Source organism: Panthera pardus, unplaced genomic scaffold (genome assembly GCF_024362965.1).
Source record: "Panthera pardus isolate Hobbes unplaced genomic scaffold, ASM2436296v1 HiC_scaffold_8, whole genome shotgun sequence".
In the NCBI taxonomy this organism is placed as follows: Eukaryota; Metazoa; Chordata; class Mammalia; order Carnivora; family Felidae; genus Panthera; species Panthera pardus.
Genome location: NW_026527013.1, coordinates 101270663 through 101285419, shown reverse-complemented (window position 1 = coordinate 101285419; position 14757 = coordinate 101270663). Strand labels below are relative to the sequence as shown.

The following is a 14757-nucleotide window of genomic DNA, read 5'->3' as shown; positions in this document are numbered from 1 at the left end:
ATCTTAACATTAGGCCACAAAGAAAATTTCACCCAAGTTTTCAAAGACGTATAATTCTATACTCTAAATGTAATAAAACTAGAAATTAAATTTTTACTAGGAAAAGCAACTTTAACCATTTAGAAATTAAAAACAAAACAAAAAGCTCTCATATACTAAACAGGATATCAAAACTGAAACTACATAGTTATCTCGCAAAATATAAATAATGGAAACATTATATACTAACCAAAGCTGAGCTCAGAGGATAAATCTTGACATAAAAATCACTTGTATTACTGAATAAGAAATAATATCACAAATACAAAAATTAAGCATTTATCTCTAGAATCTAGGGAAAAAAATACACTCCAGGAAGGCAGAAAAAAGTGCAATGATCGAGTAAAGTCAGAGGGCAATGAACTAGAAAAAAGAAAAACAGGAAAATAAATTCAACACCTTAACATCTTTTTTGTGCTATATAACCTAATAAATTTAATCACTCAAAACACAGATATACAGTATTATAAGTGAGAAAAGAAAACTACAGATTTACAAGAAATTAAAAGAATTATACAAGAATATTTTGTGCAACTATGCAAATACACTTGAAAAGTGGGATGAAATGGATTATATTCAAATGAAAATACCAAACAAAAGAAATAGAAACTAAAACCAAGAACCACTGGCAAAAAATTAAGATTTTACTAAAAGAGTTACCATCTAAAAACATACTAGTCTAGTTAGCTTCATAGGTAAAATTTTTTCAGACCCAAGTAACAGGTAATTGGGATGATATTTTCACCATTGTTCCAGAGCACAAAGGAAGGAAATCTTACAAAATCTTTTCATGAAGCAAGTATAACACTAAGGATTACATGATGAAAAAGAAAAAAATTTCAGACCCCATTTCTGAATTTTGAAACAAATATAATATTAACAAATGCTTTATTTGCCACTGTATTATTTTTAAAAGAGAATTCCATACATAGCATTTATTCCAGAAATGTAATCATGACCAATTATTAAGTAATCTATTAAAGAAATTCACTATATTATAGGTTGAGTCAAAACAACATATTCATTTCAATGATGAATGGTATTTCACATCTGAAAAAATCACTTCTGATTTAAGAAGAAAAACAGTTAGTAAAATAATTATGCTTGATGCTGCTCTTGTCAGAGTGAAAAGCACCAGCTCTGTTTTTAAGTTTATTGAGATCTGACATACAGTATTATATTAGCTTAAGGTGTACAACCTAATAATTCAGTACTTGTATACGCTGTGAAATGATCACCACAATAAGTCTAGATAACATTGTTACTACTCATAATTATGGAAATTTTTTCTTGTAATGAGAACTTTTAAGATTTTCTTTCTTGGCAACTTTTTTTAAATGTTTATTCATTTTTGAGAGAGACTAAATGCACACGCAGGGGAGGGGCAAAGGAGATGGGGCACAGATTCCAAAGCAGGTTCCAGGCTCTGAGCTGTCAGTACAGAGCCCAATGCAAGGCTAGAACTCACAAACCGTGAGATCATGACCAGAGCCAAAGTCAGATGTTTGACTGAGCCACCCAGACACCCCTCCTGGCAAATTTTAAGTACGCCATACAAGATTATTAGCTACAGTTGCCATGCTATACATTACATCCCTAGACAAATTATTTATTTTATAATTAGAAGTTTGTACCTTTTGACTCCCTTCACCCATTTAGCCCACCCCCTAACTCCCAGCAACCATCAATCTATTCTTTGTTACCTATGAGCTTATTTTTCTTAAGATTCCACATGTAAGTGAGATCTTATTTGATCATATTTGTCTTTGATTTATTTCACTGAAGTAAAATGTCTTCAAGGTCAATTTATGTTGCTGTAAATGGCTGGATTTCATGTTTTTATGGCTGAATAATATTCCATTGCATACACATACCATAACTTCTTTATCTACTCATCTGTTGGTGAACACTTAGGCTGCTTTCATACCTCAGTTATTGTAAATAATGCTCTAATGAACATGGGGGTACATGTATCTTTTTGGGTTAGTGTTTTTGTCTTCTTTGGATAAATACCCAGAAGTGGAATTACTGGATCATGTGGTAATTCTATTTTTAATTTTTTGAAGAAACTCCATACAGTCTTCCATGGTGGCTGCAACAATCTACTTTCTCACCAGCAATGCACAATTATTTACTTTTTTCCCCATCCTGGCTAACTCTGGTTTTTTGATAACAGTTATTTGTATAAATATGAGGTGCTATCTCACTGTGGTTTTGATTACATTTCCCTGATCATTAGTGATGCTGAGCATCTTTTCATTTTCCTTCTGGCCATCTAAATATCTTCTCTGGAAACATGTGGATTCAGATCTTCTGTCCATTTTTTAATTGGATTGTTTGTTCTTTTGCTATTGAGCTATAGCACTTCTTTGATATTCTGGATATAATTTGCAAATATTTTCTATTTAGTAGGAGGCCTTTTCATTTTATTGTTTCCTTTGCTGTGCAGAAGTTTTTTAGTCTGATGTAGCCCTACTTATTTACTTTTTCTTTTGTTGCCTTTGCTTTTAATGTCAAATACAAAAAATCATCACCAAGACCCACATAAAGGAGCTTACCACCTAGGTTTTCTTCTAGAATTTTTATGGTTTCAGGTCTTACATTCAAGTCGCTGATCCATTTTGAATTAAATTTTGTGTATGGTGTATGATAGTGGTCCTGTTTTGCCAGCATCATTTATTGAAAAGACTTGTCCCTTCTCAACTGTATATTCCTTGCTCCTTTGTGATAAACTAATTGACCATATATGCATGGGTTTATTTCTTGGCTCTCTATTCTGTTCCATTGACCTATGTGTTTGTTTTTACACCAATACCATACTGTTTCGATTACTATAGCTTTGTAATATAGTTTTAAATCAGAGTATGATGTCTCAAGCTTTCTTGTTATCAAGATGCTTTGGCTATTCAGGGTCTTTTGTGGTTCAATACAAATTTTAGGATTATTTGTTTTGTTTCTGTGAAAAATGTCATTGGAATTTTGACAGGGATTATACTGAATCTGTAGATTACTTGGGGTAGCATGAACATTTTAACAATATTAATTCTTCCAATACATGAGCATGGAATATATTTCTATTTGTTTGTATCTTCTTCAGTTTCTTTAGTCAATATCTTATATAGTTTTCATGTGCCAGTTTTTTACCTCCTTGGTTAAATTATTTCCTAGGTATTTTATTCTTTTTGATGCAATTTTAATGTTTATTTTTGAGACACACACACACACACGCGCGCGCGCGCACGCACACACACACACACACAGTGTAAGCTGGGGAGGGGCAGAGAGAGAGAGACACAGAATCTGAAGCACGCTCCAGGCTCTGAGCTGTCAGCACAGAGCCCAACATGGAGCTCACACTCACGGACCCCAAGATCATGACCTGAACCGAAGTTGGACACTTAACCGACTGAGCCACCCAGACGCCCCTGATGCAATTTTAAATGGGACTTTCTTAGTATCTCTTTCTGATATATTAGTGTAAAGAAACACAACAGATTTCTGTATGTTGATCTTGTATCATGCAACTTCATACTGAATTCATTAGTTCTATCAGCCTTCTGACCAAGTTTTCAGTGTCTTCTGTATAGAGCATCATGTCATCTGCAAATAGTGACAGTTTTACTTCTTCCTCTCCAATGTGGAAGCCTTTTATTTCTTTTTTATTTCTCTATTTTCTTTATTTCTTATTGCCTTACTGCTGTGGCTAACTAAGATGTCCAGTATATGTTGAATAAAAGTGGTGAGAGTGGGCATGTTTATCTTGTTCCTGATGTTAGAGAAAAAGCTTTCAGTTTTTCACCATTGAGTATGATGTTAGTTATGGGCTTGTCACACATGGCCTTTATTATGTTGAGATACATTCTCTCTATACTCGCTTAGTTGAAAGTTTTTTTCACAGATGAACGCTGAATTCTGACCAATGCTTTTTCTGCATCTATTGAGATGATCATATCGTTTTTATCCTTCATTTTGTTAATGTGATGTATCACACTGAACAATTTTGCAAATGTTGAACCAACCTTGCTTCCTGGAATAAATCCCACTGATCATGGTGTATGATCCTTTTAATGTACTATTGAATTAGGTTTGTTAATATTTTGTTGAGGTGTTTTGCATCTAAATTAATCAGGGATACGAGCTTATAATTTTCTTTTTTTTGTGGTGGCCTTGTCTGGTTTTAGTACGCCAGGTCTCTTCCAGCCTCTTCCTATAATAAGTTTCATGGCCAAACTTAACGTTAAGTGGGCAGAGAAGTAAAATCCTACAATGTGCCATGGAGAGAAAATGTGTATATTTGTGAAGAGAATGTGTATATTTGCTACCATACTTGGGAACTCAGAAGAAACATGCTTTATTATTGCTCTATACTGTTTTTATTGTTTGAACCCTTTATGGAAAGTGTATGTACTACTTTCTCATTTAAAAACATGCTCACACTCAGAATTGTAAATCCGTCTGAGATGAAGCTTTAGATAACATGGTAAAAACTGAGAATATACTACTGATTACTGTAACTTTAACTGTAGGTTCAATTTTGGGAGTTGGTAATAAATTTTTGTTTAAAAAAGGGTTGTATCTGCAAGGCTGATATATTAAAGTAATATTAAATTCCACAAAAGGTTTTTAGTTTTTATTTCTATTAAGCTACACAGACTATTCTAATAAGCTGGCAATGATCCATTTCCTCATTAGCCTTAAATATGTGAAGTGGTCTCTTTCAGTCCTCAGTGTAAATACATGATTCTGCAAATTTGGTCTGCTATTTCAATTTATAGAAAAGGAAACTGAAGTTTGGACCACACAACGGTTAATTCAGTGGCCATGATTATTCTCCCAACATTTTAAAATACTCAAACTTAAAGTTTACTGAAAATAACTGCCTCGTGAGCACTAAAAAAGCCAACATTTAGATTCTCTGTGTAACATTTTGCTGTATTTGCTTCATATATCTACCTATCCATCAACTGATCTTATTTTTGATTCATTTCAAAGTAAGCTGCAGACAGCAGTACATTTCACTCCTGAACATCTGATTAGAGTTCAATATTTGTTTAGGCTCTATATTTTTAAAGTTCTATGGTAAAACACACAAATGTATACTTGTGTAAGTTCTGAAAAATGCATTCACTCATATAACCAAAACCTCTATCAAGATATACAAATCTTCCATCATCCCACAAGGTTCTCTCATACTGGGCCTTAATTTGAACACATGATGCATCTCCAAAGTCCACAGTGATTTTCACAACACTATGCTACACTTTTGAAAAGGCCCAATGTGTAACTATATTAAATATTGAGAATTTTATTCCTAACCCTCAATAATTAAGGTAGTTGAAATATGGAAATGTGAAAGAAAAAAATCCTAGAGACACCCTCCACCAAAACCAGACAGCCTAGATAGCAATATCTGTAGCAAGCGACTGTACCACCTTCTCTCCACTAACTTACCCTAAATAAACAAAATCTTCTATTTGCATCGCTCAGAGTTCAAGAGTTAATCCAGAAAGAATGGATATGACAATAAAAAAATAAAAACAAAAACAAAAAACATCTCACATGTTCATCTCTTGTACCTTCAATTAAACCAACAGAGGCTTGGGGACAAGACCATTTCTTATGCTTCTAAAGTAAACACTGGGTTAAGTCTATATGCTTCAGGGGTTACTATGAGAAACAGTGGAGAACTGAAGAAAAAGCAAAAGCTTTGGAATCAGCCAAATCTGAGTTCAAATTTCTTTATTTTTATTAGCTATATAACCAAGTACAAATTACTTAACTTCCCCATGCCTCAGTATCTCATCTGTAAAGTGAGGCCTATGTTTTACCTTCCTTTCAATGTTGTTTCTCAAATAAATGACCTACATAGAGACCCAGTCAGACCTCTGTCCTGGACCTCGAGTTTTAGGAGGAACTACTCTGGCCCTCTTCTACCCACACCCCTCCCCAAAGGTGAAGAGATCATGGGTCCAAAAGGACATACACACCATGAGCCCACACCTCTACCACGGACTAAGCTCTGGGTAACCTAGACCCAGGAATTCCTTGCCTAAACAGAGCAGCCTGGCTTCTAAGTTGTGAAAGAACCTATTCCCTGGGTCTCACTTCCTGAAGGAGTACGAACAAAGCATGGATGTGAGAACTGGGGCATTGAAACATATGTGTGAACCCCCCTCTCAGAGAATAGAATGGTGTGTAGGGTAGGAAGAGATATGAGTTTAGGCTCAGAAGATGGGGTGGGATCAGAGCATGCAGACACATCCTGGCATGTAGGTCTGAAGAATCCAGGATTTCTTAGTTCCAACTTGACGTTCAAGATCCATGTGAAGGTTTATTTGCCAAAGTGGAAGGACAAAATATATCTTACATAACAGTTTGTTATACACATATGGTATGTGGGTCTTCATTTATATTTGCTCCAAACCATGCAAATGTTGCAAATGGGCCTATCTGTATCCACTACTAATAACCTACCATGGGTACTGACATTCACTTTCATATATTGTCATGTATAGTTACATAACATTATCATGAGTTAGGTTTCACTAACCTTGTCACACAGATAAAGAAACAGACAAGCTTAAGAAGCATACCCAGAGCCTTCTTTTCTATCTCCATCTAGTTTTCTTCTTAATTCTGGAATATCTGAGTTTCCTCCTCTATAACTTCAATACTAAACTCTCCAAGATAATGTGCCCATAATCCTTAACTTTAGTCCTTATTCTCCATGACCTCTCTCTTTGGCACCTGATGGTGTTAACAATTCTTCCTTAGAACATCTTTCCCTTTGGCTCCTAAGGCTAGACTACTGCAGTTCTTCTCTTAGCTTTTGCTCTTTACCTGGCTCCTCTGTTTCTGGATACCGTCTGCATAAAGCATATACTCAATAAAAAGTAGCATTTTTTAACACCTAAAAAGAAAAGCTGCCATCTTTAAATACCATGCCAGTTACTCCACTAGGTGAAACACACAAACACACTATTCCATTTATTCTAACAGCACCATAAAACTGCAGCTCAGAATGATTGACGAATTAATCTATATTCGACGCCTGGCTCCAACACTTCCTACCTTTATGATCCTGAGTAAGTCCCTTAGCTTCTCAGAGTCTCTGCTTCCCCATCTGTGTCATCTTACATTGTTCTTGTGAGAACTAAATGAAACTCGGGATGTAAGAAATGCAGCACATGATCTACAGTCAGCAAATGTTAATCCCCTCCTCTTCTTGTTGCTTCCAGGTAAATATATTAGTTTTTTCTCTTTCCCTGTGTGCATTTCCAAAGATGAAGTCCTTGGTCTCTTGATCTTCTTTCTTTATATACCATGTCTACACTTTATCACACTTGTGAACCCTACTCTTCCAAAAAGATGGTCTTGAATTATCTGTGTCCAATTCTAAGTGTCCAGACCCACATCTCTGAGTTCTGCTAGTTATTTCTACTTGAGAAGCCCATTGTCTACCACATCAAACTGATCCTTTTCCTCATAAAGCAAAGAATGGAAAGCAAAAGACTATATTGCGAAGACAAAGCTGATAAGATGGATAATAAAGAAGCTAATTTCATGGTTTCAAGCTTCTCTGAGAAAATTATAAGCACTGAGAAGATTCTCACAGATCATGTCCAAATTTCCTCCCTTTTCCTTCAGACATGAAACTCAAATACTTCCATTTCCCTAACCTAGAAAGCTTCGAATCTTCTCATTCCTTTGAATCCTCTAACATTTAAATGGTCCATTCATCAAACATCTAATTATATACTATCTTCTATTACTGATTTTCATGAATTTACATCTTATCTTCCTAACTATGCTGTAAGTTCTTTAAGGCCAGCAACCGTCTCTTATACTTTTAATATTCTTCAAAATGCTGATTGACGACTATTATGAAGAAATGGTCAAGAACTCAGAAATCATAAAGTAAGATGTTTTCATATTTTTCCCTGACTTGGAAGGAAAAGCTTCTCAAATCAAAAGTTTGGGGAACCTTCCATAAGCAGAAAAAGTGTGACAAACAGTAAACGTTCTATTTAGATATCAAGGTATCAAGGTTTCTAGTCTTCGGTTTTAAACAAACAAACAGGGACACCTGGGTGGCTCAGTTGGTCGAGCATCGGATTTCAGCTCAGGTCATGATCTCCTAATTTGTGGGTTCGAGGCCCGTGTCGGGCTCTGTGCTGACAGCTCACAGCCTGGAGCCTGCTTTGGATTCTGTGTCTCCCTCTCTCTCTTTTCCCCTCCCCTGCTCATGCTCTGTCTCTCTCTCAAAAATAAGCAAACATTAAAAAAAAATTAAACAAAATCCTATAACATGAATTTCCTTAGCCATGTGCTAGTACTTTATAAATTACTTCCAAAAATTGTGTAAACTTTTCTTCAAAAAGTATTTATATTTTCTAATATACTTACTAGTTATGTTAATTTCTGTTAAGCAATTCTTAAAACTCTAAGTCTCAAAAACCATGTAATATAAACTGATATGCTCTTTATTAAATTTTGAATAATTTTAAAACTTTTAAAACCGAAATGACAATAAACCATTAGTCTAAAGCTTATTAAAAGAAATGGCTTCCTTCTTTGGTTGAATATATTTCAAATTTGGAAAAATTTGATGAAATTACATTTTCTTTATTGTGATCAAAACAGAACTACAGGGTAATAAAACTGATTTTGATTTGCTCATTTTACCTGAGTAGCTTTATCTTTCATGCATGAAGGGTAATGAACATGAGGATCCCGTGGCCACTGTCCTGTGAGATAAGGTCCTGTTATCGTATCCAAAGAAGAGGTTCGCCTTATTGTACTAGAGGTTCGAACTTGCTGAGCTTTTGGCCTGTCCACTATAAAAAGTGAAAAAAAATTAGATTAGTCACTGATAAATTATGTAAAATTTAAACTTCATAGTCTGTAGAATGTCACCCTGCCAAGTTTCCTTATGATACATATTTACCCTAACAGCTCTTTCATATATGACCTGATGAAGTTTGTAGACCCTCTCCAAAGGAAAATACATTCACATATTAAATCTTGCATATATTTCCAGGGCTGTCAGATGCTTGTTCACCCATTCAGAGACCTATTCTAAAATCTACCCATCATCTTCACTGCCATTACTTTAATTAAGACTCTATCATGTCTCCCCTGGACTGCCAGTTTCTTCACTGCTATCTCTGCATCTATCTCAATTGGGCTACATCCCAACACCACTAAAACAAACAAACAAACAAACAAACAAAAAACACTTCCATGGTTAATTACTATCTTAAAGTTAAAGCCTGTATTTTTTACAATTTGGCTCCCATATACCTCGGTGCTTAATGTCTTGCTACTCCACTATAAATCCATGCTAACTACAAAGTGCCAAATGAACTAACTGCAGTTTCCCAAATGTACAACACTCCCTTCTCTGCCCCTATACATTCTACTACTTCCTGAGCAGACAACCCTCTCCTTTTCTGTTCCCCTGACAAACTCTTATCTCCAAAAGCAGCTCAGGTGTCACACCAACTCTGCGAAACCTTCCCCAAGGCTTTTCTTTCTCCATCTCTACCCTTGGTTTCAGATATATGTGACCCCCTCTGCTTGCATGGAACTGTAAGTTTGTCTTTCTCCCCCACCAGGACATAAGTTTAGTCTCTACAGACTGAAAAGGAATCAATGCTCAATACTACTTAAATCAACTTATTCACAGCTACACAAAAATAACATGTATAAAGAACCTCATATTGTAATTCAATTTCCTCATTTATGTATGAAGAATCTGGCCCAGAGGGATAAAACAGAATTGTCCAATGAAAGAGAACTGCCAACAGGAGCCAGAGGTAAAAAGGAAGCAAGATCTCCAGACATTCTACACAGTTTAGTCAATCTACTCTAACAACCTACTTCCTTCCATTTGGGTACTGTAAGTACTGCTTTTCAAAATTAAAATGATCATAATGAACTCTACAGTTTCTTAACAAAGAAATTATAGTCTTTCCATATACACATCCCCAATAATTTACCACCGATGTGCTTTCTATAATAAAATCCATCCAATTACAAGCTCCAAAGCTCAGAGTCTCATCCAGGGTTACAGCTCACATGGAACTAAAATGCCTTGCACATTAACAACAATTAAGGAACATTTGTTTTGAATACTGTCCTTCCACTATCTTCCTGAAGCCAGAATATACAGGGTTTTTTTTGTTGCTTTGTTTTTTTTATCAGAAAACAAAACACTGTATACTTTGGTGTTATCATATTATTTACATATCTTAAAACTGCAGTTTTGATTTTTTTTTTCTTTAACCTTAGAATGTTACAAAAGATAAGAAAATTACCAAATTTCCTCCTCATCTTTATTACTTAGTCTAATTTCATTTCACCATGGGCAGAGAATCTAGGATACCTACTATTTCTATCTACTCTTTGGAATTATCTGAAATTTTCTTTGTGACCAAAAACACGGCCAATTTTTATAAATATCTCATGAGTCATGAAGAAGATATATTTTCTGTTTTCAGAATATAGGTCTCTATTAGTCTTGTACCTCAACTGAAATAAAAATACAGAATATAGGAATAATATAATTATCATCTGGATCTGTCACAAATTTAGAGAAGAACTCTAAAATTTCTAAACTTCTTTTGAGATCTAATAATTCTCTTTATTGCCATTTTTTATCATTTACATTTTAGTTCTGTGTAAACTGACACATACTGATCCATGATAGCAGTACTATGGCTTACATACTTCACCATTATGATCTGTTCCATATATCACGTTTTAAACTCTGTCAAATTAAACATTCACATTGTGACCCCTTTTGCTATTATAATTTTCCTGATATCCCTACTCTTGAATTTTCAATTTCTTTCAATCATTCTGTTTACGCATGTGTCCTATACTCAGTATATAACGAAGCTTTTTGGAAAAAAAACTTTGCAGTAAGCCTTCTTGTAGAAGATAATTTTATCCCATTTACATTATTGCTATAGTAAATTTAACTTGTCATGTAACTTTCTTCTTCCTATTTGTAATGCTTTCTTGCTACTTGTCCTGTTTCACTGTTTTGTTTTTTTTCTTCTCTCTTACCTCTTCCCCCATCACAACTAATACCTATGTAGACTGTGTTTGGTACTAGAAGTTATTTATATTAATTCCTTCAAGTATTTTTTTTCTGGCTATAAAAGCAATACCCACAAATTTTAACAACTTTGGGAAAAGGAGAAAATATGTCTCTCATAATCTAATTTATAACAATTTGTTTAAAATTTTTAAAAGTTATTTTATATTCCCTCCACCAGGAAGAGGGACACAAGAGACACAAGAGACAAAAAAGATTGTCGCTTAAAAAAGAACCAACATTTATAGCAGTCCACCACTAAATACAAAAAGTCCTGCATAAAGGTCAGCCGTAGCCAGAAAATGAAGAACCACTACATGTGGAAAACTTGTGCCTAAACTTACACTGCTCCGAACTATTAAAATGTCATATATACGCTACTTACAACTATTAAAACTCCTCCTAACTTGGAAAATAAACCATAGGGACCATTTTTATGTTTTATAATGAAGAAGCGGTATAAATGAGCTTCTTGATCTATATATTTCAATCTATATCAAATAACTCTTGCTATATATTTTATCACTGGACCTTTGCCTATCACTCTGAAAAGATCACATGCTCTCCACGTAATGTCCATTCTCTAGGATTAGTGACTTTGTCAGAACTGCGGTCTTCAAGCTATTTTGACTAAATACTCTTATAGGTAAGCATGGAACAACATCTGTAGTTATTCATTTATAAATGGGATATGTACTATATTACTAATACGTTAAGCATTATAAAACTGATAAAACAAACACATGATATGGAAGAAAAATAAAAATACACATGTGTGAAAAAAAACAGACGTTATGATGTTTTCCTGTATCTCAAAAGATGGCCTTATTACTTTAATGGACCTGAAACTGGGTGCTAGTCTCATTGTACAGATTGGCCACTTAGCTCTAATTTTACAAGATTATCCTACTGCTTAATGATGTTCAGAATGTGTAGACAAGCACCAGACATTACCACCACCAAAACAAACAAAAAGATCTGCCTTAAACAGAGAAAACAAGTTAGGACAACGCAGTGTCTATATCTTGTTACAAAATTAATTCTACCAATCATCATTTAAAAAAAAATTAAAGTATATGAGGCATATATTCTTGATAGGTCCTATTTCAAACATATTCTTTATTTTTTCATGTTTGTTTATTTATTGGGGGGGGGGGGCGGGGAGGGAAAGAGAGAGAGGAAGAGAGAGGATCCCAAGTAGGCTCTGTGCTGTCAGCAGAGATCTCACAAACCATGAGATCATGACCTGAGCCAAAATCAAGAGTTGGGTGCTCAAATGACTGAGCCACCCAGGTACTCCCAAACACTCTTTAAAATAAAGATTCTCACCAGTGCTCACAACCAGGAAAATTTAAAAGATAGGGAATTATTAATTTCCAAATTATTTCAAGTGTAAAAATCAGATTAGGTTTGAAAATTGGCAAGGACAGTACTCTTCCAGGATATGATTAGCCATAATAACTGAATCTATCAAATATCACTAAAGCCCTAGACTTAACAAAAGGTTTGTTAAAAACAATGTAATTCTATTTCTTTTTTTTTTTAATTTTTTTTTTTTTACATTTATTTATTTTTGAGACAGAGAGAGACAGAGCATGAACGGGGAGGGTCAGAGAGAGAGGGAGACACAGAATCTGAAGTAGGCTCCAGGCTCTGAGCTGTCAGCACAGAGCCCGACGCGGGGCTCGAACTCACGGACCGCGAGATCATGACCTGAGCCGAAGTCGGCCGCTCAACCGACTGAGCCACCCAGGCGCCCCGATGTAATTCTATTTCAACAAGATGACTTGTTACCATTATCCAAATTATCATGGCAATTAGCATATATACATATATATATATATATAATAAATTTTCAAATTTATCTGAGAGAGGACAGAGAGAGAGCTCACACAAGCACACAGAGAGGGAGGGAGAGGGAGAGAGAGAGGGAGAGAGAGAATCCCAAGCAGGTTCTGCACAGTCAGCCCAGAGCCCAACATGGGGCTCGATCCCACAAACCATGAGATGATGACCTGAGCCAAAATCAAGTGCTGGATGCTTAACTGACTGAGCCACCCAAGTGCCCCGGAAATGAATTAGTTTTTAACTGCCTCAACATCTAAGCCTCGATGCTCACCAATTTTTATTTATTTAATTCATGGTGTTATCTCCTATCAACTCAGGTTTTACAATCCAGTGCAATACGGAAAATCAACACTGGCTTTGCATTACTTATATGTTCAATACAATAAATTGTCTATGTCATGGTTACAACTGTGATTAGAATATGTGGTTTTGAATTGAGTGATCACAATTATTTCTCTAATTATTACAAAATTACCTCAATTCAAGTAGATCAAGAGGACACCCTATGAGCTAGAAACATACATTAGTAGAGTCAGTCTTTGAATTAATTTATAAGAGTTTAACTTAATAGAATTGCTAAAATAAATATTCAATTATATTTATGTAAGGTATGAAAGAAAATCAATTAAATAAATACTTAGTATCATTACTTAAGGAAAAAAACAGGCATCAGGAAAACAGTACCTTCATAAGTGGTGAAACCAGGTTATCATTATTACTAAATAAAACTTGCTAAATGTCTGCCATATGGAAAGCACTGTTACATGTACCAAGGGAAATTGCAAAACAAGTTTCAGATTCTCTTCAAGGAGTTTATATCGTGGTTAGGGGTAGACATGATACATATAATTAAACTATAATATAAAGCAGTACATGTATGGCAAAAGCACACCAAAGGAGAGGAAGGGAAAGAAAGCAAAAAAAAAAAAAAAAATTAGGCAGCAGATATTAAGAATGCTGCTCTCCAACTACACAAAAGGAGTAGTAAGAGTCTTTGCCATGCTACTTTACCAGTCCTGCTGCTAATACCCTTACTTAAATAGTTGAGGGTAAAACACAACTAACTCCAGCAAAAAAATACGATGGTTAGGGGAAAAAAAAAAAAAAAAAAAAATCACACCTATTTCCAGTACTATCATTCTATTAGAATCAGAAAATGACTGTTGATAGCAACAGTCTATAACAAGTCGTCCTCATTACATTCATCTAAACGTTGTTCTTTCCTGCCCCTCTTCACCTCCTTGAATAGGAAGCCACATGGCAACAGCAGTTGGTAGGCCTGGGTCTCCTGAGTACCTACTGAGAACTATACAAAATACTTCTTGCTCTCTAACAACCAACTGGAAATTCAACTTTAGAGTAATAATAATAAAATAGGCTTAAATGCATGAAGCTACGTATTAGATAACCCTGAATTTGAATAGCAAACTAGCACTGTTCAAAACAGTTAAAACATGCCTGATATCTAACTGCCAGAGCAATGCAGTATGATGTTAAATTAATTAATTTGTTCCCAACAATGTTTACTTCAGTGGCAGTGATTGAAGATTGACTAGTCAGTTTGGAAATCTCATGCCTTAAGAAGCTAACCTGCAGTGGAAAATAAAGTTAAATACAACTTCTGCAAGCTAAAAAAGAAAAAAAAAGTTACTGAATATTGGAAACTTAAAGAACTATAGCTCCAGAATAATATGAAACAAGCCACCAACCACATCTTCCAAACTAACCTTATCAGGTGACAAAGATGATACAGTATTTTTGAGTGC

The 14757-nt window shown here is 35.0% G+C and overlaps 1 protein-coding gene across 1 annotated transcript in view; it reads right to left on the bottom strand.

Moving 5' to 3' along the window:
* The window catches only part of GLCCI1 (glucocorticoid induced 1), a 104699-nt gene that overhangs the window by 62853 nt on the left and 27089 nt on the right, over nt 1–14757 (bottom strand). Inside the window, exon 2 of the mRNA XM_053898288.1 lies at nt 8725–8876. Coding sequence (XP_053754263.1) covers nt 8725–8876 — 152 coding nt within the window. The remainder of the gene's footprint in view (nt 1–8724; nt 8877–14757) is intronic.